The following is a 27497-nucleotide window of genomic DNA, read 5'->3' as shown; positions in this document are numbered from 1 at the left end:
TAAAAGTGGGCTAAGTCCCATAAATTGGTCATGTGCATTGACCAACTGCATGAGAATCATAAACAAAGTTTTCATGACCAATATGCAAGGTTGAAATATCTTTAATCATTGGAGAGATTGCAGAATTTGGCAATAGAAGAGTTTAACTACCAACTGAATATAAGATTGTCGGTTATCCCTTACAGGATTAGTAGTGGTATCCTACCTAGTCTATCTGGCATTCACAGTTAAATTAACTGATTCTGCAACCCATATTCCAGTATGTGATTATCAACAAGGAGGGGTACACCAAGAGAGCACCAATCTAATAAGCTGCTACACCACAAAGGAACTGGTAGGCCTGAACTTGCATCATCGATGTTCATTAAATTTCATTGCCAAATCACCTGTTCCCTGAATTGCGTCACATTCAACTCAGATGTTTTTGGGTCCAACACTGAATTTGGCTATGAAAAATCCTATTGTATCTAGGTCAGATGACGGATCAAATCTCTGAACAAGGTTTTCTTCACCGGGCTTTAACCATTCCCTGGAGAATTTAGAAGCAAGAGGTGTCAATACCACCACTAGTGATTTAATGCAACGCTATAATAATGTGTTTCCGTACAGGAAACAACATCTGACCATGATGTTTATAGGAAGCAGTTCTTAGAATGAAGATGAAAATATACTACCTTTAAAATAAATGTACATCCTTTGCCAAATTTCTTTTTCTAAATTTAATCTCCTTCTTCCACAAGCCTTTACAGTTAAAATTTAGAATAATAGAGACAACTCAAAGGTTCTTTCTTGATCTTTTTGTTGTTAGCTTTTTTGGGTATGCACACACTTTATTTTTTTGATAACCATGGTATCTAGGGCCACTTTGTGCGCAGCTTGACCAATTCCACGGGATACCTACCACCTCCCACCAACAACAGGTACCAAGTAACTATGTCTACCAAAGGTAGGACAGATGGGAAGTATGCAGACTAATATTGACAAATAGAAACTGTACGAAATCAAGAAACAATTAGACACTCTCCTATTACTATCCAAAAATTTGAACCATAACTCATCATATATCATCAAGCAGAGGAACAAGTGCCTTGGTCAGAGAACCAAGACACATTTTTCTCCATTAACGGGACAAGTTCAAAGAGACTGACCTTTAAGCTTCACCATATTTATTTTAGAAATTACTCAATAGACACTAACACGTGCATCTTAAAAGAACAGATGAAAAAAATTGCAGAACGAAAAAAATAAGCTTAACATAGCTAAAGCACCTATCACGGGTATAAACTATTTATACAGCTTTTCAACACACAATTGACAAATAAGTCTTGCAAAGTAAATACTATGAAATGGCAAGATGCTTACTCAACAAATCCATCAGGCAATTGACAACTACCAGTAAGGCCGGGTCCTCCAATTTTTGGATGCTGAAAGACATGCAAGAGTTAGAAAAATATGTAAGACCAATGGTAAGCTAGAAAAAGTTATTCTTTTACATGAATATGCAAGCTTTTAAGCTAACCTGAGATGCCAACGAGAGAAACTCATATTTGCCCAATGCATATCGAACCAATGCTTCATTTTCACCAGGGTTTATCGTACATCTGAAGTTGGAACCAGTACCATCAGTTGTTCATGCTATTAAACATGACAAAGTATTGAAGTTGGAGCAAGTAACATCAGTTGTCCATGCTATTAAACATATGATTAAGTATTGGAAGAATCAGTCGGCCAATCTGCTAAAGTGTGTGACAATCTCATCTAAAAATTTGAGTTGTAGGAAATAGTACAATTTTATTAACTTAATTATATTATGTGTCAACACACTCCAAAAAGTTTAACATAATTAAAACGCATGACATTAAATGCTTGTCTTGAATACAGTGTTGTCAAAGGTGAAAACATTAAAAAGTGTTCCAGGCCCATTGGGCTTTAAGTGCAATGGAAATGTAGGCATTTGTAAAGAAAAGGTACAACAAAGAAAAAAATAAAAATATATATGTAGTGCAAGAAAAAAGTAACAATTTTATTCATAACGGTTCCTTAACAATTAATATATCTTTCTGCTAATAATATTTATTGTTTAGTATCACTCTATTCAAGATAGAACTTACGCGCAATGAGGTGCACACCTTAGTGCCTTACACTGAACCGCAGCTTAAGTGAAGCGAAGCGCCTAGCCTGAGCTTCAGGGCTTAAGCGCGCCTAGCCTGAGCTTCAGGGCTTAAGCGCGCCTAAAATGAGCCTTTGACAACACTTAATGTGCAAAATATTTAGGAGGAATAAGGAGGTACTACTGTCAAAAACTAAGAACTCCATTCACTAATACATGCACTACCACACTCAGATTTCTCTAGCTAAAAAGAGTCTTCTCTTTTGGGGATGGAGGTATAGCAAGTGCACACGAACCCACCAAATTTTCTCCGGAGGGGAAAATTCAGTAGCTTTACGATCTGCATGTTCTATTCACGGAGAATTTAGCTTCTGGTGAATAATCCATGGGATGACTATCGCACAACTAGACGTTCTTTCAATCTCCTCCATGCAGGATTCAGAAACAAGAGCGAAAATTTTGTATTAGATTCATGCATCACATTCAGAATATCTGTGAATTTAATTTTATTATATTATAACTTATTCTGTCCTATGAAGTATTCTACACTTCAATGTCTCATTGAAATCTAGTCTGTGTTCATGTATTTAACACTAGGACATAAGTAATGCCTCATTGAAATTTGGCATGTGCTCTGCATTTGAACATTAGGACATGAGTCCACATTTTGGAAGGGGATTTCGTGCAACAACTCCCACATGGATTTTGTACAAACAACCATATCTAAAGTAAAGGAAAACTAAGAATCTTGTTATGAATATGCATTTGGATCTCAGCCCACATCAATACTTTACACAGCCAGCCTCCAACAAGAAAAGAATTAGGAGCTGCTGCTAAGTCATTCATGGGAACAAAGGAACAATGTATAGAAGACTGCAAAATAGGAAGTTAGACATTTGAACGATCCAAAAGGAAAGAAGTTAAGATTAAGATAAAGAGATGTACAGCTGGTATATAGGTCAGTCAGTAAGAAAAAGGACAGATGGAATGATAATTATGACTCAACAAAAGCAGTGATGAAATATGCTATAATAATCTCAATAATGAAATCAGTCTCAAGTCTTAATTAAAGAAAGTCTAGATGCATGTTTGTACTTACGTGGAATAGACAATGACTCCCCCTGGGCGAACAAGCTGAACAGCTTGGTCAAACATTCGTCTCTGATATTTGGCATGACTCCTCAAGGAATCAATTGTGTCCTGGATATAACAAAGAGAAACATTTTATGAATTAGTTGTCCTGCATATAACAATGGAATTCTCTTCTCAAATTTACAATGCAAGGGGATACACTTTAGAGTAGTTGTGTTGAAATATGAAGCATGAAATAGGAATAAACTTGTTTTGATCAAAATTGGTGTAGATGATCAGAACCTCGCCCCCAACCCATCAGAAACCTATGGACAAGAAAGAAATTTTCAATTTCATTGTCAAATAGAAAATAGGATGTCAAAGAATGTCTGCATGGCATTGGGTTGATGAATTTTTACCTCAAGAAAGTATCAGTGATCCACTTTCATGGAAAAAATAAAATTGCTTGACATGATATCACCATCCCAAGAAGATAAAAGGTTTGACCAGCTATTACTTGAGAGTTGCTCATCTTTTACTACTAATTATTCAGATAGACATGGAATATGAAAGGAAAGAAGGGAATTAAAAGGTACTAATCCACCCTTGATAAAATTTATGGAATGCATCATTTGATTTGGGTTACTATAACCAAGTCATCTTTTTACTGGGTATGCCTTATTGTTCTTTGATAAAATTCGACCTTTTTCCTTATCGAGAAAATGTAAATTTATAATAAAACAAGGCATACGGAATCAAAAATTTGATATGTCAGGCATATACAAGAGGTAAAATTACACTCTATGTCCATTGGGAGAAGAGGATTTTGCAATGGAAGTTGCGGAAATGAGGTTGTTGCAATAGATGTGGATATATTAGGAAAGATAGGATTAGAAATGAAGATATATGGGGCAAAGTGGGAGTGGTTTCCATTGAGGACAAGATGTGGAAAGTTGGCTGAGATGGTTTGGGCATGTGAAGAGGAGATGCATGGATGCCCCAATACGGAGGTGTGAGAGGCTGACTCTGGATGATTTCAGGAGAGATAGAGGTAAACCTACGAAATATTGGGGTGAGGTGATTAGAGGAAACATGGCGCAATTGCAGTTTACCGAGGACATGACCATAGATAGAAGGGTGTGGAGGACTCGAATTAGGATAGTAGTGTGTTGTCTTGTTGTCCGTTCTTACCAGTAGCCTTACTACAATGTAGTTTCTTGTCCTTCGATTTCTGTTACTATCTCATGATTCTTCTACCTCGATTATCGTATTGTTTTTTGTAGTTTTTGTGCAGCTACTAGTTGTTGCTTTGTTATTATTTGTTGATTCTTGTACTTCCGTTACTTCCTTTTTTGAACTGCTTTGGACTATTTTTCCTTGAGCCGAGAAAATAGCCGGCCTACGTAGACTCTACCCTCCCCAGACCCCACTTTATGGGACTACACCGGGTATGTTGTTGATGTCTACTAGAAGAAAATATTTATGCCATGTAGCCCATATTTTTAGTTTGTTACTCGGTTTAGCCCATATTTGTTATAAACACCTTTCATACACTATTACACACTTCTATATAAGGTTGATATATTATGTATAAGTTCCCAGTTACCAAAGACGCGTCCGCGAGTGCTTTCACTGAGCAGTGTTTTCTCATGGAGGAAAGAAAGATGGGCCAAATCATGCTACGTTCTCATCTGAGTTCCACTTCTTCCTCAATCCACTCTAAGAAAAAGGCAAGATGCTTTCCTAGGTATAATGTTGTATAATATTATATATTGGGCTACATGGTGAAACATTTTATGTTGGGTTGTATCCTTTTGAAAACTTCCCCATACAAAATATCATTAACAAATCTTGTTTCTTTGCTCATCTCCACAACCATCTGGTGGTTTCTAATCATCTCCCACTTCCTTTCATAACGTCTTCTACAATAACACCCATTCTCAATTACTAAACACAAGTAATTGTGCTTGTCTATATTAAGGGGTGTTTTGATTGGCTTTTTTAAGTGGCCTAAGTTAAAAGCTAAAAGCCATAAGTTGGGAACACCCAACTTATGGCTTTTGGCTTTTTTTTTGTTACTTTTTCATCCGAAAAGAAGTGCTTAAAAGCACTTTTTGAGTTACCCAAACACTTCCAAAACTAAAAAAGAGCTTAAAAGCCAAAAGCCACTAAAAATAAGTTAATCCAAACACCCACTAAGAGAGAATAGCCTAAACCATTTTTTGCTCTATATATCATACAATAGTCGAAAAAAAGACTCCGAGGGAAGATAACACATCCACTTTGATCTTCTTTTTTTCAGTCTACTTTTATATGACTATCTCCATGCACCTTGTGACCATTCCTACATAAGAAGAACATGCTATTTCATCCATATCCAATCAAATAAATGGTGGAGAAACTTTTAGCATAGTAAAAAGAGCAAGAATACTAGTTTCAGAAAAGAAAAAGAGAAGCAAGAATACTTGGAAATGAAACAATTCAGCAACTATCTTACCTCTCCAGCAAAGAGACGAGGTCTTAAACCTAATGCAGAGCAAGGAGCATCAAGCAGCACACGATCAAAGCTATTGGGAGAAAACCCTTTAGACTTATCAACCCTCCCACCTGCAGTGTGATTCCTTCCTGGCCCATTTTTTAGTTGCCTAATACGTTTCCGTAGTTCAGCTTTACTAGGATACTGACCATCCTTCAGCTGCAAATCATTGACTGAGAGATTTGATTAGTTCCTCTAGTTAACTGGAACTTTCAGTAAACATTTTTAAACTGAATTTACAGAATATGATCTTGTAAAAAAGTCCTTGAATTAAGAGCATCATGAGCTAGCATTCTTCAAAAGGCTATCAAACCAGTCTGATCAAGCAACTTATATTACAAAATTTAACCAAATAAATATCTGCTGTTTATTACACACATATGTAGATGTAGAGGTGGCAAAACTGACCACCATAATCTTATAACCCGTCCACAAGATAATGGGTTGGGCATGAAATATTTCATTGATCGGCTGATTTAGGCTAATACCCAAATAAACCCATCATTGTACACTATCCCAAAATAATCCGTGTATATGCCCAAAACTGACTCACCAGATGCCCAAGGATAAGTTCCATTCTTGTAATACTTTATGGCCTGCCATAATCGACTCGGGTGCATATCTAGTAGTCAGATTCATTATCATGTAACTCTTAGGATTGGTGGATACAGATAGGAGTATGGCTACGAATGTTAAGACACCACCAATAAATGTATATAACAAACATATACAAGTGCAAATTTCAACAATTAACTGGAAGTTATTAAACTAAAGCCAGTATAAATTAAATTTTATGCAAACACTGGGCTGTTTGGCCATGATCTCAAATCATGATTTGAAATCAGGTTGTTTTGAAGTTGAAGTTTTGTTTGGACAAGCAAATTGAATCTCAAAATGTGTTTAAATGCATTTCAACATTTTAGTTCTTTTCCCCTTTCCCTATCTAATAATTACGTCTTTAATTTGGAAAAGTTATTGAACAAACAAGCCAAGAGTTAAAACTTGCTCAGTGTTAATTATTTAAGATGAGATGATCCTTCGGTGCATGAATCAATAATTTTATCTTATCCCTTTTAATGACGTGTGATTATTCTCTAATTATGAAATTTTCCTAATCTTTTCATTCCCAAGTAACAACGAAAAGCCTCTTATTCTCATTTCACATATTGGCTATTGCTATATAAGGAATATATCCCAAACTTTTTCTCTCATAAGTATGATTTTGTTCTCTTTTTGTATTTCCCTATGTGCTTTCTTGTTACATTTTGTTGAATTTTACTTTAGTTAGTGCAATAATTTTCAGTTTAATAAGTTGCTTAAGTTTAGATAATTGGAATTTTAAATTTCTGTTAGATAGATTAGTTTGTAGATATATTTTAGGTTATTTTGAAATTTAAATTATGCAGATTTTTGTTTTAAGTTGGCTATTTAAAGCCCTTCTATGCTTCATAAAAATATTGAAAAGCAATTGAAAGTCATTTCAATCCAAAGAGAGTTATTTTAACCCCCTTTTTTATTGCCCCATCTTTTTAAAAAACCAACAGTGGTATCAAGAGCTTTATTGATCTTACGGGATCTGTGAGTTCATTCAAAGAACTATCATACCTTTTTAACCCGTCAGGGCTACCTATTTTAACCGGTCAAGGCTACCATTTTCAACCCGTACTTTTTTCAATGCACAGACAATTTTTAACCTAAAAAATGGCAAGCAACAGTCTCTCCTTTAATGTCCCAAAAAATTTCACTGGCGAAAACTATTAGATTTGGTCAGTAAAAATGAAATCTTATCTTGAAGCCTATGATCTGTGGGAAGTTGTGACGGAAGATATACCCTTACAACCTCTCCCTGCAAATCCTACTCTTGCTCAGATTAAATCTCACTCGAATGAAAAAACCAAAAATTCAAAGCCAAAATTGTAATTCAAAATTCAGTTGCGGATTCGATTTTTTCTAAAATCATTTCTTGTAAGACAGCAAATGAAGCTTGGGAAAAACTAAAAAAAAATACCAAGGAAGTGTTCGAGTTAGACAAATGCAAATTTTGAATTTGAAAAGGGATTTTGAATCTCTTAGGATGCAAGAGGATGAAACTATTGTTAAGTATTCTAACAAGATTTCTTTTATTGTTACTAAAATTAGGTTGCTTGGCGAGGATTTCAAAGATGACAGAATAGTAGAAAAAATTCTTGTGACAATTCCAGAGAGATTCGAGTTTAAAATTTCATCTCTAGAAGAGTCTAAAGATCTATCTACCATCTCAGTCGAAGAACTAATAAGTGTTCTTCAAGCACAAGAGCAAAGAAGAGCATTCAAAAAAGACAATATTATTGAGGGTGCTCTTTATGCACAAAACAGAAAAGAAAAAGGCAAGTATCCTCTTTGCAAATACTGCAAAAGAAAAACACACTCGGAAAAATTTTGTTGGTGGTCGAGACCTGATGCAATATGTGGAAATTGCAAACAAGCAGGCCATGTTACAAAAGTGTGCAAGCTTAAAAACAATCTTTAAACACAAGCAGCAGAAGCAGAAATCGAGAAAGAGCAACTTTTTTAAATTGCAGTAACTAAAGCAAAGGAGGAGTGTTGAATTTTACTTTAGTTACTGCAGTAATTTTCAGTTTAATAAGTTGCTTAAGTTTAGATAATTTGAATTTTAAATTTCTGTTAGATAGATTAGTTTGTTGAGATATTTTAGTTTATTTTGAAATTTAAATTACGCAGATTTTTGTTTTAAGTTGGCTATTTAAAGCCCTCCTATGCTTAAGAAAAATATTGAAAAGCAGTTGAAAGCCATTTCAATTCAAAGAGTCATTTTAACCCCTTTTTTTGTTGCCCCATCTTTTTAAAAAACCAACACATTTTCTAAATAAATCACTCTTTGACGCTCTTTCCCATCTTCTTTTTTCATTTTCATTTTTATTTTCACTAAAAAATATTTCTCCTTATTGCTCTTCTTCTGTGTCGTTGCATGCTTTGGTGGGACATGCAATGTAGTCTCCAATAAAATGTGCAAGGCATTATCTAATGCAACCTGCAATATAGTTCGACATTCAGTGATTTAACACACATTCGCCTACACAAATTGGAAACTTAAGTTTGTTTTTCCTGTACTAGCCTTTACATTCCACATATTTGTTAGATGGGCTCTATTGTCATATCACATTATTAACTTGTACCTAATAACATCAAATAGATCTCTTATTTTTGCACCTAATAGCATCACAATAGATCTCATTGTAGTTTGCACCTCCCTAACTAAATATTAGTATTTCTATCTTAACCAATATCTAATAGTATTTATGTTTCAAAACATTTATACTGCTCAAAATATTGTACTTGTTGACATGGGATAGTTTGTACTTATTGACATGGGATACACGTGCACGAAAACTAGTAATTTTATAAAGATCCATTGGTCCAATAAATCAACAATAGTAGTAACTAGTTATTCTTCAATATAATTCTTCCACATGGTATGGACAATCTTTTCATGTCGAGCATGGGTCCTTTTTGCAAGAATTAAAATTACGAGCCTTTTTTTTGCAAAATATGAGCTTATGGGTCAAATTATAATTTTTTAAAAAAAATTGAAATCACAAACTTGGAACTGATATCCTACCTTTAAGTAGGATTTGGGATTTAAAATCAAAATTTCAAATTGAAGTTAAAGTTTTGTTCAAATGTCATAAGCAAACACTGATTTCAAATCAAAACTTCATATTTGAGCTCCAAATTGCATGGTCAAACGCCTACTTAATACTATTTTATTTGTAAGTTATCTCATAAATAGCAAAGGGTTTTAGTGTTGTATGTGAACAAATATACGACATTAACCTCTTAATCAAAAAATATATATTGACCAAATCCAGCACTAACCCACACCCACACACATTAATTAATAGTAATTGATTTAAATCACCTGTAAATAAAAAATAAGTTATTTTCAACAATCTTAAATAATTCATTGTCATACATATTATTCTTATATTTATTAGTGATAACACAACACCCGTATCCGCTCTCGGATCCATACCCCAAAATCACAAAATTCATGTGATCGCGAATGTGACATCTAGATCCACACTCGTATCTGATATTTGCACCCATATCAGAGCAACATAGGTCAACGCACATCAATCAAGTGGAATCACTAGTAGGGACGCTCCTTGTTTCATGAGATCCCAAAAAATAAACAACAAAGAGAGGCCAAAACCTCTTGACAAGCTAAAAGAAACACCAAAGACCGCTCTTTTTAAACAGATATACAACAAACAGAATACAACATTACTAACACATCACCAAACTGGAAAAATATCATGATCAAATTGGAAGCTTTCGAACTACTCACAATTTTTTTCGAATAGCAACTTTGCATCAAATCCATCTATACCAGTGGATAACAAATCTGTTCTTCGCGTGTTTTGAACATCCTCAACACTGCATGTGTTAGGCAAACTATCAGATTCAGCTCCATGGCAAACAGACTTCAGTGCGTCAAGCTTATATGTAGTTATACAGCTTAAACCCATCTCAGCCGCTAATTTCTGAATTCCAAGCACCTGTATAATTGTAACACAATTAGATCTCTTCAAAGAAGTGGACCAGCAAAATTTGGTCCTCTTCTGTACAATTTAAAAATTGGAAAGAAGTTTGAATTCTGAACTGGAAAAGTGCAAAAATTTAAAGTTTCTTCTTAGACACAGGAATTTCTTTTTATGAACTTCAAGAGTTCTTTATTTACTAATTATGATATGATGAGGTATGAGTATTTGGAGCAGAAGGCGTTTAGCCTCAAATGAATGTGCTTTTAAAATCAAATATAAGTATTAGGTAGGCTTTCCTATCAAGGCTGGAAGACTTTGGCAATAAGAGTTTTATATTTATATATATAGAGAGAGAGAGGGGTAAAATTTGTATGTATTGATTTAAACCAGTACATGGGTTGGACTTAAAACCATAATTACAACCTATCAACAAAACAAGACAGCTGAATCTAAAATCTAACAAGAGCCAAGGATCTCAATAATTGACTCAGTATCACAATGTTTTGAGAAGCGAGAAGCAGAAAAAAGCGATGGGGGCTCGCTTCACAGAAGCGAGAAGAGTGAAGCGAAGCGCATGCTTTTTTCAGAAAGAACGCTATTTAGTATAAAAATAAAAAAAATATAAAATATGCATAGATAAATAATCAAAAACTCAAAAGACTTAGATTAAAAAGTAAATTGATAATCAATAATCCTCATAAGTAACAACATATAAAGCAAATGCATAACCAAAACACAAAGAGAGCAAAATCCTATTCTTCAACAAGATCCTCAAACTCTTGAAGTGCCATCAACAAGGGTTCATCTTCTTCCTCATCGGAGGACTCATCAACAAGAATTCTACTTCTATTTGAACTTGAACTTGAACCTGTAGCTACTCTTTTTTCCTTGCCCCTTAAAGTGCTCCCCCTAAAATCATAAATATTCTCCTCCACACCACTAGCCGTAGCAACATCACCATAAGTGAGACCTTCTCCTTCATATACTTCTTCATCTTCATGATTTTGGGGTGCTCCAGTTAACCATTCATTTGCATCATCAATATTATCCAACAAAATTGGATCAATGGTATTGCGAGCATTGTAGTGACGCACCAATGTTCTATTATATTTGATGAACACTAGATCATTCAGGCGTTTTAACTCAAGCCTGTTTCTCTTTTTAGTATGAATCTGCATAGAATTCGTAGAAAGTAATTAATGGGAGGACTTTGGACAATTAAGATACCATTTAATTTAGTAATAACGTAATATAGGTTCTCCCATGTTCATACACGCTCCAATTTCTCTCGCAGCCGGATGAGCTACAAGTTAAACTTTGCACTCTAATAGCAATTTGTTGCAAGTTTGGGACATTATGACCATATTGCATCCACCATTCAACTGTAGAAGAATTATTTTAAAAGTTAATATGTAATAACTTATAAGTTAAAGCTCTAACAGTTAAATGTTGAAATGCTCACCTGGTGACCTTAAGGTTCTAGCTCTAATGGCCGACTCAATTCCAAGTAGCCCATCAGCTTTCATGTACACACCAAGCTCATCCCCTATTTTGTCTTGCAAAGTTTTATCTAGGATCATCCTCTCAACACATGCATGATATCCCAACCACACTTCTTCGGTTAAAGTCTTCATCTCCTTATTTTTATATTAGAGCCACGGGTTCAAAATATATCCAGCTGCATGTAAAGGTTGATAAAGTTGATCCATCCACCTTGCATCAATGATTTTGAAAACATTCATATATTTCCTGTCATCATAATTGAATGTCTTTTCAATACTTTCTTTGGCCCCATCCATGGCTTCATAAATGTAGCTCATTGGTGGTTTTTTCTCCCCATCCACCATACGAAGTACATTAACTAAAGGACCACCAACTCTAAGTGTTTGAACAGTGTCATTCCAAAAATATAGACCAATGATGTGTCTCGCAACTTCTTTCCCAAGAGTTTCCTTTGCATAGACACTCTCATTCCATTTAGTGGACATAAACAAGGTTCTCAGATTTTTCTTTTGCATATAAAAACTATGCAATGTCAAAAAAGTTGTTGCGAATCTTGTCTTAGCAGGTTTTACCAAATTTCTTTGCTTTGTGTATCTCCTCATCATATTCAACAACAGTGTCTTTTGACTGATATAAGAATGTATCTTAACAGCCTTACCAAAAACGATTCAAAAAATTTAATAGTTAATAAGTAAAGAAAACTAACATGAAGATTAAAAAAGAACATTAAATATCAAGACTCAAGTTCACCTGTAGAATACGGGGCCTCTTTGAAAATGTCACCAAACATCAAGTTGATACAGTGAGCAGCACAAGCAATCCAAAAAATATGCGGGAACACTCCCTTCAACATGTCACCCACTTTTTTGTTCTCACTTGCATTATCAGTCACAACTTGTACCACATTTTCCTTGCCTATTTTCAAGATGGTCTTCTCAAACAAGTTAAACATCTTATTAGAATCAGTAGAAGAGTCACTAGCATCATGAGATTCAAGGAACACACTCCCTTTTGGAGAATTCACCAAAACATTGATGATCATTTGCCCATTCCTTGCTGTCCATTTATCCATCATAATGGAATAACCATACATTTTCCATTGAACCTTATGATCTTCTACAATTTTGTTTGTTTTTTCCACCTCTTTTTTTAAACAAGGAACTCTTACCTCATGATAGGTGGGGGGCTTCATTCCAGGGCCATATTGGCCTACTGCCTCAATGAATTCACCAAAACTTTCAGTGCAGTTAACACAATTGAAAGGCAACCCTGCATCATACATCCACCTAGCAAAAGCAGATACAGCACGATCCCATAAAATCTTGCTAGAAGCCAGCTAAACTCATTTGTTGATGTACTGTCAAAACATACATCTCAGGGAAAAGTTTTTTTAAACTAGCATGTCCCAGCTATTTGTCCTCCCTACCCTCACAGTTGTGTTATTTCTCAAAAAAGGCCAAAAGATTCTGATTGACCTCCATAGACTTACAGCGTAGGGTGTAGATACCTCATTTGTCATCCATTTGTTCTCCTCTCCATATTTAGCTTTAATTACTTTGCCCCAATGTGCTTGAGGCTCTTGTGAATATCTCCATAACCACTTCAGTTTGAGTGCCTTGTTTTGCATTTTTAGATTTCTTACTCCGAAGCCCCCTTGCTTTTTTCCCCAAAGTACCTTATTTGACCAAGTGTTGAACAGTAGAATCACTTTCTTAATTCCTTTCCAAAGAAAATCTCTCCTAATCTTGTCTAAACTTTCTATCACTTCATCAGGACTGGGAAAGATAGACATCATGTAGGTTGGGAGAGCATCTAAAACAGAATTGATGAAAGTGACCCTACCACCTAAGGAGATGTACTGAAATTTCCATCTAGTTAAATTCTTCTCACACTTTTCAATCACTAGTTCCAAATACTCATGGCCTTTGACTTGGCCCCTAGAGGCATACTCAGGTACATAGTAGGCAAGGAGCCTACTTTCCCACCCAAAATCCCAGGCAACTCCAACATATTAGGGACTTCATTGATTAGGAACAACTGGCTTTTCCTATAGTTGATATGATGTGCAGAAACTCCCTCAAAAAGCACTAAAATTGATCTCAGGATCAGTAATTGCCCTTCCTCAGCATTACAAAGGATTAAGGGATCATCAACATACTGGAGGTGGTTGACTTCCACATTGGCATTTGAACTTGGGGTTTGGTTTGCGATTGCCTCAAAACCTCTTAGACATTCATTATTCCTAGTCACCTTTATCATGTAACTTAGACCCTCCATGACTATGATAAAGAGAAAAGGAGACAAAGGAGCTTTTCTCCCCCTTCAGGTGTTCCATTGATAAGAACTGAAAATCATACAAGTGGAGATGCAATATCTTACCCAGTGAATCCACTTGCTTCCAAAACCCATACATGAGGGCATTTTCAGCAAAAATTCCCAGTTTACATGGTCATATGCCTTCTCAATATCCAATTTGCACAAAATTCTTATCTTTCCTTGAGTAATTTTGGAATCTACCACCTTATTTGCAATTAGGATAGCATCCATTATTTGTTTGTTCTTAATGAAAGCCAACTGTTGAACATCTACCAGCTTGTCAACAACTTTCTTCAATCTTTCTGTCAGCACCTTTGATAGCAGCTTGTAGACACTACCTATGAGACTGATAGGTCTGAAATCTCTCAGTTCCTTGGCTCCATGCTTCTTTGGAATCAAAGCAACGTATGTGGCATTGAAACTTTTCTCAAATACACCATGAGAATGGAAGTTCTTGAAAGTTTCCATGATATCCTTTTTTTACTACATCCCAGCATTTGATGTAGAGCCCCATTGTGAAGCCATCTGGACAAGGAGCTTTGTCCATTGCACACATCTTCAAACGTGAAAACACTTCTGGTAGAGCTTCTCTTTCCTCTTCAATGATCACCGAACAATTGATCAAATTAATTGAAGGTCTCCAACCTGTGTTTTCTTAATATAACTTCTGATAGAACCCAATAGTTTCCCCTCTGATTCTCACCGGATCCATCACAAATTCATCTTCAATCATCAGTTGGTCAATATTATTGCTTCTTTTATGTGCATTGGCCACTTTGTGAAATATTTGGTATTTTTGTCCCCTCTTTCAGCCAAAGTGCCCTTAATCTTTATCTCCATGCTATCTCTTCACTTTTTAAGTGCTCTTCATAATCCATTAGAAGAGATGCCTACAAAGATGCATCTGATTCTGTTAAAGTCCTGTTCTCCATTACTGTATCTAGAATGGCCAACTACCTCAGAATTTGGACTTTCTGCATTCTTAGATTTCCAAAGCTCGTATTGCTCCACTCCTTCAGTTTGCCTTTTAAAAGTCTTTAATTAACATCCCAGGATGTAATCAGGCTTTCCAATAAAAACAAGAGACTCCCACCACCATCTGACTCTTTCCACAAAACCCTCCATATTCAACCACCAGTTATCAAATTTGAAATAGGATTTGTTTTGATCCAGGCTCCACATTGTAGTGTAATTGGATTATGATCTGAGCATGATCTCTGCAACACAACCTGTTTAATTGCTGAAACTGTCATCCCACTCCTTCGATATCAGAATCCTATCAATTCTAGAAGCAGCATTGTTGTTGTCTCCTTTGAACCAGGTAAAGCTCCCCCCTTCTAGTTGTAAATCCAAAATATCCATGTCTGCAATGAAGTCTGAAAAATCTACCATTGTTGGTGTTCTCCTCCTGCAATTTTTCTTCTCAGATAGAAATTGTGTGACATTGAAGTCACCACACACTACCCATGTCCCTTCAAACAAACTCCTGACAGCCCCTATTTCCTCTCATACATGTTCTCTTTCAAATCTGCAATTCGGAGCATATACTCCTGTATTATGACACTTATAATCCTCCAACAGAGCCTCAAATTTACATGTAAGAGTGTAAGAGCCAATTTCCAGAACTTCCACTCTCCACGATCCTCTATCCCATAACATCAGAATTCCCCCTCTTGTGCCACTAGCTTGAAGACAAGCATATTTGACTCATCTTCCACCCCATAATTCTTTTATCATATCTTTAATCTCCCCCTCTAGCTTAGATTCCTGTAGACAGACTATGTCTGCATTCCAGTTGAAAATTAAGCTTTTCACCAATCTTCTTTTATCCCCACTATTAAGCCATCTTACATTCTAGGACACAGTTTTACTTTGATGTCGAAAGATGCGAGCCTTCTAAGCTCCTGAACCCCCTTGAATCTAGGCCTCTTAATGATGAAATCATTTTCCATCTTTCTAGCATGCCTGTAGCTATCTATTTGCACAAGTAACTCCAGCGACTCCTCTTCATCTCCCTCGAAATCAACCCCAAACATTTTCCCAGCTTAATCATATTTTGTCTTACCCATGCAGATGTCTCCTTCTCCTTCTGAATAATAAGACTCTGATCCTGTTGAATTGGTTTTACATCTACCGCCATCCATTCTTCAATTTATGTGTCATTCTGCATGGTAACTATGGTGCTTTGGTCCTTTGAGATTTCCGAAGCCAAATCTGCTTTGTTGCTATTAACCTCCTTTGTTGTGGCATCTGGAATGCACTCCAGATAATTTCCTGTATCTCATATGTCTGAGGAAATTTTTCCATTATATGCATGTGCTCCCTCTATCGCGATTTCCAGTTCCAAATGGTCATGCTTTGGAACTGAGACTTCGCCTCTCACTTTTGAAGAAAGAGGATCGAAAAAACCTTCATTAATGGGTTTGATCCTTAAAAATGACATTGGCTCTATCAGGCCCAATTTTATTTTTCTTGGAGAACTGGCCCAAGTGGTGTCTAGGAAACGCTTGGGTCTCCACCTTCTTCTCACGTGACCTTCAACTTACATTTAAAAATTACCTCAGTTGTCTCTGCATACCCCACGTGTTTTTGCTGAATTCCAACAGTTGTAGGTATGAAACTTTGTCCTTTTCCTGCTATGGACAAAGATATTGCATGTTGGTCCTTTGACAAAGAGGGACCTTTGGAGTCCAGTGCTACATTCTCCCATCTCCGGCAGTATCTTCTGGGAATTGTCTCCCAATTTCAGCGACGCCATTTGGAATCGGACTTTCTACACCACCTAGATGGGGATGAAAAACTTAATTCCATCTCTTTCAATTGATACCTTGTTAGGGCAACTTTGACCATCTCCTTTGATTTTGACTCTTGCCCACTTCAAATGGTTTTTCAGACTTGTCTGCTCTTCTGTTGCGATCCAATTCCAACCACCGCAAATATTCTCAATTTCTGTGAAAATCCATTGTGACCGGAGTTGTAATGGAATCCCCAAAGCTCGAATCCAAGTGGTTTTAGATTTCTGGTTTGAATTTTTGCATCCTATTACTGGGTTCCACCAATGTAAATAGATTTTGATTTTCCCCATCTCCACTCCTTCTGGATAATTTGTTCGGTCATGTTTCGGTTCGAAAACTCGAACAAAAATGAGTTGTTTGCCATCTCATATATGCTTATTCCAAATACTGCTTTCCAAGAAATTGCACTCCATCTCCTGATGTCTTATAAAGAAAGTAGTTTTGTTTCTCCCTCTTTAAACGAACCCACTATGCATCTCTTGAAAAGGCCGGTGTCTCTCTCTTCATGGGGTTCTGTGATATGGAGATCACCTTCATTGTAGGAGAGTGTCGTCTCGCAAAGTGTATTTGAATGCCATTTTCTTTCCCCCTGTCGTCTCGCAAAGTGTATTTGAATGCCATTTGCTTTCCCCTGTCGTCTCGCAAAGTGTATTTGAATGCCATTTGCTTTCCCCTGTTGCTTGGGCATAGGAGAGGTCTTCCTTAAATAGTCTGGGTTGTTCTGCAAACTTTGGTTGGTGAGAGCATTGAATGAGCCTCTCTATCTTAAAAGCTATGTCATTCCACCCTGCATTTAAAGCTAGCTCAGGGATTATTATAACTGATCTTTCCATACCATGTAGAGAGAGAATGCTTATATATCTGCCATGGTCATCACCTTCCTTGTACAGAAAGTCTATGTAAGTTTCTCCGTGTTCCTCCATCTCCTGATCACTTTTTCTTTATCCTTGGATGCCTCTTTAAGAATGGTGCACAGCCATTTCGTAGTTCTTACACTCATAGTTGATCTTCTCATCATGTTACGACTTCTCTCCACCCATTCAAACCATGTATCTCTTCCCACTACCCATCTGATGATGTCAAAAGATTTGAAAACTCCGTTGAAATATATCCTGTTTTCCTCCATCAGTAATCTGAAATGGAACTGCTCAGGCTATTGGGAAAGGAGAAAGAAAGGTGGTGTAAGCTGTCAGAGTGTGATAGCTTGGAATAGAAAGAAAAAGGTGTTTCCGGCAAGGGGTTTCCTCTCTGCTAGGAAGTAGGAGAGAGGGAGTCTTGGGAGTTTTGCTTGAGAGAGTTCTTTCCGGCGACATTGGAAACCATGTATTATGTAATGTGTAAGTATGGATATAAAAAAGGTTCACTGTAAGCAATTAGCAACACACATCTTAATTATATTTTTTCTCATGCCTTTACTTTTTTTTGAGATAAAGGTAATTGTACATTCACAAAAACAAACTCATCATCCAAACAATGATGAGTAAATCACTTGAAAAAACCTCAATAATATTTTCTCCTATGCCTTTATTCCTCACATGGTATCAGATCTTTGGGGAGAAACACTCAGGGGTCGTTTAGTGTGAAGAATAACATCAAATAGTCTCGGAATTAAATTATAGTGCCACTTAATTTGTTGTTTGGTTGGCAAGTCCGGGATAACTTATCTCGGGATTAATAATTAGTACCGGAATAAGTTATCCCTCCTCTTGGGTGTTATAGTAATCTCAGGATAAAATAGAGAACATGACAAAAATATCCCTTTGAACCCTTTTTATACATCACTTTTCACATTTATGTATATTCACATTATTTTTAATACCATGTATATTAACATTTACAATCTTCACTGCTCCTTATTTTTATGATAATTCTTTTAATTAAAAAATTAGACTATACAAATATAATTTTTATTTATTAATTTATTTAACTAATTCTTATGTTTATTTATGTTTTGATTTCTCTACTACTAAATTATATATTTTTAATTATATATTTTTTTAGTAACTTGAAAGCTTGTATTTTTATATATCAACTAAAATTAAAACTTTAGTATTTTACAATTTAAGAGTAATATGTGTTTAAATGAAGTGATATAAATAATAAATCATCTTTTACTTAAACAAATTTAAGATGAAAGCTCTATTTTTAAGCTAAATAAGATGAATATTTTATTTTTAAATACATATGGTACCATCATAGGAATGCACACACAAAAATATTTAAGATAAATAAGATGAAAATTTTATTTTTAAGAATGAATAACTAAAGCTTGCAAAGAAAATATAAAAAACTAAATAAAGTGAAGGGTATTTTTGTAAACAAACAACTTGTTCTTAAAATTTATTCAATGCATATTATTTTGAATACAACAAACCAAACAATCAATAAGAAATAATACCAGCATAACTTATCCTATCATAACTAATCCCAGCATAACTTATCTCATCTTAACTAATCCCATCATAACTTGTCTTCAAACCAAACGACCCCTCATTGTGCGGTAATCAGCAACATCTGGGACAGTCACCGAGACTTCTTTTCCGGTAACCTCCACCGCTGATCTAAGGTCCTTGGGGGACGACTGGTGATTCTGAACTAAGCCCACCCATTTCCAACAGTTCCAATAACTAGATTTACAGATCTGGTCATATTTTCACTTTCCAAACAATTTGTTCTCCAGTTCCATCGGCTTCTCTGGTTTCTCCTTTTACTGCGTGTTCTGCCTGAACAGTCTATACTCTCCAGATTTTATTTCAGGTCACTTTTGCAGCAACTCTTCGACGGTTTTTTAGGCAGAACTGATACTGTTCCCTTCCTGAATCTTGATTGTTTACTATTTTGTTTTCCCAGAACTCTCTTCAATAACCATGTTTTTCAGGTTTCATGTTTTAGTTCCAAATACATGGGATTGCAAATCAAAGTTTTATGATTACTTTGGAACCCTCAATGGGAAGTTCTATCTATTTAATTTGGGCTTCCTTATTGAGTTGTAGTGCAAGGTCACAGTGTCCAAGATCACTAAACCAAAAAAGGGAAGCCAGGGTGATGAGAAGGCCCGAGAACAATGGGAAATTTAAGAAGTTGATATTAGTCAATACTAGTGTTGAAAAACAACATGAATAACAAAGGAAAATGTTTCTAGTTCTTACACTTATAGGACTTCCTTATGACCTCATATTGTTCCTACCATGGATGAATTCTCTCTATTACTTCGCCTTGTCACTATCTAGTCACAAAGTGATCTCATCACCAACCATTGACTCCTCTATTCTGGTATCTCAGACTATGCAGAATTGAAGAGGAGTCATTTTTAATATCTCAACCCCAAGTGTAGTTCTTTTAAGAGGACTGGACACATTCGTGAACTATGATATACTTTAGATTGTCGACATCCAAAAGTGTTCATGTTGCTCAAACTGCCACTGCAGGTAATCAGGGGCTTTCTTTATCTGAAGGGGAATATACTGAATTCCTTCATTATGGGGCAAGTAAGCTGACATCTCCACAGACTTATAAAATATGCACCTAAATCGCTCCATAAACGCTAATTCTTCCACTAGCAATCATAGGCTAGTGATACCTGGATTTCTCTAAGTCGCCAAAGTAGCACCTGAACAACTGTCATCTATTAAGGTGTATGTAATTGAATAAATTTGCCTCAAGTAAGGGATATGTCAGCTTACTGTCATTGTTTTTATTACTCAACACAAAATGCTATACCATTCTTAAGCAAATACTATCAATGAAAGGATCAGACTGCCATGGTGCAAGTCTCAGCAATTTAAGGACACCTTAACCTTCCATGTAAAATCATTTCAGTAAGCACCAAGGAATCCAAAATATTGTGAAGTTAAAGATGGGCCAAATATTAAAGATAATAATACACTTATAATCACCTGTCAAGTTCAGAAGGTGCACCTTATTATGAGATCTGTCAACAGCAACAACCTCCCCTTTGTCCTTCATTAGGCTTGCTATGGCTGTGGTTTTCCCCCCTGGAGCTGCACACATGTCCAATATTCTCTCTCCCGGTTGAGGATCTAGAACAATTTGTTGTAGGAAGAAGAAACATGTCATTGGAGATGAGATAACTACTCACTTAACCAAGCTATTTTTTGCAGAAGTTACGTGATAGGTAGTATTAGAGTGTTGAGGAAAGACAAAAGAAGAAGAAACTTCATGCATAGAAAGAAAGGGGAATACATCTGCAAGTTGTCACAAAAGCAGGATGTAGAGCAAGGTACCTTATTACAAAACCAAAATTCCATTTTCCACACTATAAAATGTATTAGGCTATAGACTGAGATATCCAGTAAAAACAATAGCTTAATCACCATAGTCAGGACATAATGTGCATTTGTTAGCAAGTGCCTGCAAATGCAACACTTTATCGACATTCAGGAGTTAATCTCAGAGTGGCCTTGTTAAAGCTGATGTTCAAGTTGGACAGCATCTCTCTAGATCAACGATAGCCATGTATAGTAGAATTTACAAGAGTAAAAAACAGGTTAATACAAGGGATGGTGAAGCTTGTTAGGGCATACTACTGATATCAGAATCAAAGAAAGCAAGTATCAAGTCAAGAAGATAAACTGATGCAGCACCACTGTGGATCTGAGTTGAGATATATAAATTATAGGAAGACTTCTTCAATTTGCTATACTTTCAGAGGATTATATCTTATTCTCAGAGAAATTAATCCCAGAGTTCATCTTTCAGAGAATACTGGAAACAGCATAATCCATTTAATCAATTTACAAGTTACATCATTTGATCTTAAAGCATAATGATCAACCAAATTAACTGTTTACCATTCCTCTTCAAATTTAAACTGGCACTTAAAACTAATGCGAACTCATTGTTCTTACAATACGAATACTTCAAACTTGCAGCATATAGTAAGGAAACAAGAAACAAGTTCAAAATGCATGAGTTACCGTAAGAATATATAGTGTGCATATAATGTAATGGTATAGACTCACCGTTAAAACAATGTGAGAAATTATGGACATACCTAAGGCATGTGCAGTTATTATGCTTGGCAGGTTCTGAAGAAAAATCTCGCCCTCAAGCAAATCTGAAAGCAAGATATTATAATCAATCTCACAACTTCGAAAAGAAGTTGCTATTTACAGACAATCCAAAATCACTTGGAAGTATATTCTTGTGTATAATGTTTCCTTTTTGTTCTTTCTTTCATATTCAGAAAACCACTGTGCAAAAAGACAATAGGCAACACTGACAAAATCACTCATGGAGAGGACAAGTGTACGAAGTGTTTCCTTTTTCATTAATAAAGATACTTTTAACAATCAGAGAAGAACTGCTGAGTACACTGATAACAACAAAAGTTCAACTTAACGGACTCCCCCATTCCTTCTGCATCACTAACAGTTCTGGACTACTAAGACATTCCATTTTCTTTATACAACGGAAGTGGCAATAGCATCTACCCAAGCGCTACCTTCAGGAAGATAATGATTTGCAATATTGTTGGACTCTAACCAACTATGTTGAAAATTTGCAAATATAGCATCCCTCCAAAGAGCCTTACCTTCGAAAAGTGACAAAAGCCGTTAATGTCTCTGTCTAGAAATGGAAACTTATATTGTTTAGTGACTGTGACCAGAATCATCATGTACACTGCTTTTTGACCACTAATGGGACCGATTCTCCCCTTGTCCATTCTCAGGAACACGAATAGGCAACTGACTATCATGATAAACATATTTAGAGAGAGCTTGGAAGGGTCTCTAATGGCAAAATATCATTCATGTTGAATCGATCCTGGGTCTAACCAGAAATTTGGTTTTAATTTGCCTTCCAAAATGGCCAGAAAATTTCTCCACATTCTAATCACTGCAATTTAGAAAGGCAAAAAACTAAAGCTTCTAACACAAAATTAGTAAAATCACACGGAAATAAACTCTCTTTTCTACTCCTCTTGATAAATGGATGACATCTAATCAGTCATCACAAAGGAGTGCATCAACTGTTACTATACTCTAAAATCTATGCACCAAACGAACAAACACTATATTAGCATACTATACTTCTGATTCTCACAGACATCTTACATCACTTCTGTCGTTGTGAACTTGAGTATGTTAAAGTTCCTCATTTCCAGTTCATAACCATGACTTAGACTTAAAATATCAGCTAATAGTGTAAATGTGCCACAGTAATTCTCAACAGGGATGAGAAACAGAATCGAAATTGATACAGATACCAAAAGAAAAAAGGAAGAGACACTTTTTTATCAAGTAAGAAATAATTTCATTCATAATGGGGGAAAATCCTATATATAAAAAGGCAGAGATACCCCTATCAGACAAGAATTAAGTAGCAATTTAAAAATGCTAGACTGTAAATATTCTTTAAAACTAGATAGTAACAACATTTATTAAATTGAAGCAGATTCTCATCATCAGGTGGGACAAACCAGAGTACGCCATAAAACTGTATGCACATAATATCCTGTAAATGATTTCAATAATACTGGAAATGGCGAGAAACTTATACCATAAAAGGAGGGTAGTCTAAATACTCTTTCCTTCATATTCACTGCAACTCCTTCAGTAACACGAAACATCCCAGCTCTGGACATCATTGCTGTTGCTTGGCCAATGTAGAAGCCATCTCTTTCAAAATAATAAGGATCTAATCAAAACTGAGATTGGTCACTCTATTGGCTCGAAGAATGTCATACAACTTAAAAATAATAAAAAATGACATAAATTTTATATACTGCAAAATTTGATTGTGTAAGAGAGAAGACAATATTTCAACAAATCAAGCAGATCTAGTGTATATTTCAGAACGATCATAGCATACCTTTTTTACAAGTACAACAACATACCCAGTGAAATCCCATTAAGTAGAGTCTGGACCTTTTTTTTACAAGTAATAAAGAAAAAAGACTATAACAAAATTGTATCCACAAAACCAGACTAGATGAAAAATCATCTTGGTATTTAACCATAAAAATGCAGTATATCCCACCATAATCATGTGAGAAGGAGGATATTTCTGAAAAGATTAAAATCCGTTCAGAGTAATGTGAAATGAAGCCAACGGTTCAAATAAATTATCAAATATCTTACTGCAAAACTAGCTTTTCATTTTGCAAGAAATTCGCCAAAATAAGGAGTCAAAATAACTCTCACATTAAGGAAATTCTCATTCATTGAGAAATAAATATCTGAATTCTGTGCATTAAGTGCATACCATCACCCCAGCAAATAAAACCTTTTCTACATCGAAACCAACGGGCTTACCCCCAGCTCTAACTACTAGCTGAGGCAGGTGTTAATTGTTACCGATACAAAATCATTAATTTACTGATGCCCAGTCATATTTGGGCAAAAGTGAAAATGAGGAAACGCCAAAAGCAAGACCAAAATGTATACTGCAATTACACGCACATATCAAGTTTATGTCAAAGAAATAGTAAGTTCCTCAGCAAACTTTTTCACACAGAAACGCATTAATGCCTTTGGGGTCAAATCAGTGTAAGAATTCAGAAAGGACACTTTATTAGATATGAAAAGGTGCAAACAAGAAGTTAGTTTACCTTCTTGTGATCCTTGTAGAACAGTCCCGCGTGTCATTGCAATACCCCATCCACCATCTGGACCAGACTGTTCCACAGCAACTGAAACTGCAACTGCATCACCTCTTTCAACATGAGCACTGCATGCCAAAACACCAGGCACATAAACCTGGGAAATATGACAAGTAAATGGTAAGATTAATGTGTCGGGTACTAATTTGTAATTTAACTAAAGTGCATGCACTCTTTACAAAAAGATTCTAGCAAATCAAAGAAGAAAGCTCTTCCGGTGCTCCAATGCCATTGTTTTGGTAATATTGCCAACTTGCAGGAACGTGTCTCCTGTTGGTATATTTGTGCCCCTATAGACAAAAAACTAATGCATAACATCAAGTGATATTGAAGGTCAAGATGTCACTAGTCCTGACAAAGGTATGAGCCTATCACATAGCTTCAGATAAAACAGGCATATATGGAGAAGAAGGGTAAGTACTACTTGAAGTACCAGTCAAAATTTACACCCCTGAATAAGACATGATAAATTAAGAAAAGAAAGAAGAAAAGAATAAATTGCCGAATATGATACTCACATGATTGCATGACCTTAATTCTAAAAAGTCTTCCAGTTTATGCAACAGTACAGTTCCTTCTTCAATTATGATTTTTTTCTTTTTTTCCTTTTTCTTTGTAAGTCTTTTTCAGTGTACTTTCTGAAAATACTTCCAAATAGAACTAGAAATGGAATTCAAAAACTTAAACAACTCCGCGGAAAGCACCATCACTGGTTCAACGAGAAGGCCAACTAATGATTGATGGATCACTCCCTCCCTATCCGTCTCTTAATCCCTCATTCCACTAATCCGTTGTTACTGACTCATTCAAGCCATAGGCTTTAGACTCTCAATTTCTTTGTCTTATTAGCACAGGTTTTAGGCAATAATGTTGCTGAAAACAAAGGTATGTATGTTGTCGGGAAAACAGTCAAGTGTTTTAATATAATAGAGAAGATAATAGGTAAGAATGTACAACTCTTAGACAATCTCATATATCAAGAACAGTATCATGCATTTGCATGCACGTACTTAAGCAGCAACATAGATAACTTAAACACACAATACATCACTTGGTAAAAGTTAGAAATGCCATTATGATTTGCCATTTTTCCATCCTTGTATGTACAGGTTGAGATATACCTACTATCCACATTGACTCGGGGGAAAGACAATGAACTTCTCCAATTAAACTCAAAATGAATTCCTATAGCTGACCGGGTTTATATAAGTGCTGAATAACTCACTCACTTGGGCACCACGAAGAACTGCCTCTGCACACTTTCGGCTCACAATTACCTCCTTAAGAGGTTTGCCTTCATTGTCCCCATAATGAATAGCATGCGGTCCTGAACCTTTAACAAAAACTACATAATCCAAGCCAGGAAATTGACACTTTGAGATAATTTTGATGGCCTTAAGAGATTCTGCACTTCCAGTGCATTCTAAGGTTGCCTTACAACAATTATCTGTCTCCCATGTAGTAGCAGATTCTTGAACTGCGATATCGTGCATTCCTCTTTCCTTAAAAATTTCCAAAAGCTTCTCGATAACAGCATCACTTGTTGATTTGAGCGTATTCACCCGGATACAAGAGTAACATGATGGGCGCCTAAGAAAAGCATTAACATTTGAACGTTAGATGGGAACATCTACAACAACAGCATACCCATTGAAATCCCACATTAAGGAAACATCTATACGTAAAGGAAATATCATTGACACTTTTTGTGCCTGCAGTCAAGGCATTCAAATATCACAAACAAAGCAAAGAAATATGTTTGTACACACAGTTGGAAACAAGAAGAAATCATAAAAGTCGTAACAGAAGGGGGAGTACTTATTTTGTTAACCGTAATAGAAATTATTCTTTCAACTTTCCATACTAAAATGATACTGACAAAGGTAAAATAGTCTGGACTTGTATATACCACATAGTGAAAGATTGTAACAAGTCTATAACGTCAGACAACGAAGTAGCAAACTCCCTTTATGCTAATACAATGAATTTTTCATAAATTTGAATTCAACAACAGTTATACTCTCCAACTTTCCTTCGAAGCGAAGCTACATTAATAATGAATTTAATTACTAATAGTCCTTTATTGTTAGTCTCTTATTTTTCTCAACCTCATTTTTGCCTAAATTGCTTAGCATAAGATTTGTAGTACTGAATACCAGGACCTACAAACACGTAGATTGAGCTCAACTATATTCATCAAATTTAAGAACTTTTAATCAATTCAACATAGAACTCAACTACTCAAGTTAAACCATAAGTTATCTAACAGATACATAACAATAGAAAAAGTGTAAATTTGAAATGACAGATTGCAAATTGGTAGTGATACGTATAAGGTAGATGAGGCAAATAGCATACGTGAGAGCAGAAGAAATCCGAGAGAAATGATCAGCTCCGTAAGCTTTGATGAAGTATTCTTCAACCTTAGGGTTCCATTTCAAAGTTGGGCTGTAACAGTAACGCGTTGATTGATCCATCTGTACGTGAATGAACAGTTACAAAATGTCACCATTAGCTGTTGAAACAGTGTGATTAGGGCAGAGAGAGAAAGTGTTTTGTTACCTGAGAAATGGGAGAGTTACTATGGAGAGTGAAGAAGCTTCTACGAATTGCTTTGATGAAGTCCCTCCCTTTCTGCATTCATTCAATGACAGACGGAGGAGGGGCAATTGAGTTTTCCAAAGCATTGCGATGTTTATAGACGAACCCGCAAGTAGTATTCTCGGGTCGTCAATTACCCAAGAAAAGAAAAAAAGGAACTCGGGTCATGTTCAAACACGAGTTGCATGTATTTTATTATTTTGGAAAGCTTTCAAAAACATCAAACAGAAGAAAAAGGCCAAAAATATCCTTTAACTATTTGAAATAGGTCAAATATATCATTTAACTATTTTTGGACTTAAAACTATGTCTCTTGTTATACTATTGGGTCAGTTTTACTTTTTCGTTTGACGGAATGAAATGTGACATCCTATATATATTAATTTACGCCATATAG

General features: G+C 35.8%; 1 protein-coding gene across 1 annotated transcript; it reads right to left on the bottom strand.

The window, feature by feature from the left end:
• Nucleotides 1–27497, bottom strand: LOC129892119 (rRNA (cytosine-C(5))-methyltransferase NOP2C-like). Its single transcript, XM_055967667.1, has 13 exons — nt 27062–27497; nt 26858–26976; nt 25729–26089; nt 24449–24596; nt 23398–23535; nt 21890–21952; nt 20794–20915; nt 10066–10276; nt 5679–5890; nt 3210–3310; nt 1520–1601; nt 1363–1424; nt 1–529 (listed from the first exon to the last, which is right to left on the bottom strand). Exons 1-13 carry the CDS (start codon nt 27137–27139, stop codon nt 415–417), a joined length of 1812 nt encoding a protein of 603 aa, XP_055823642.1. The 5' UTR covers nt 27140–27497; the 3' UTR covers nt 1–414.

Source organism: Solanum dulcamara, chromosome 6 (assembly GCF_947179165.1).
Source record: "Solanum dulcamara chromosome 6, daSolDulc1.2, whole genome shotgun sequence".
Lineage (NCBI taxonomy): Eukaryota > Viridiplantae > Streptophyta > Magnoliopsida > Solanales > Solanaceae > Solanum > Solanum dulcamara.
The sequence above is the reverse complement of the archived record's forward strand: the minus strand, read 5'-3'. Positions and strand labels throughout refer to the sequence as shown.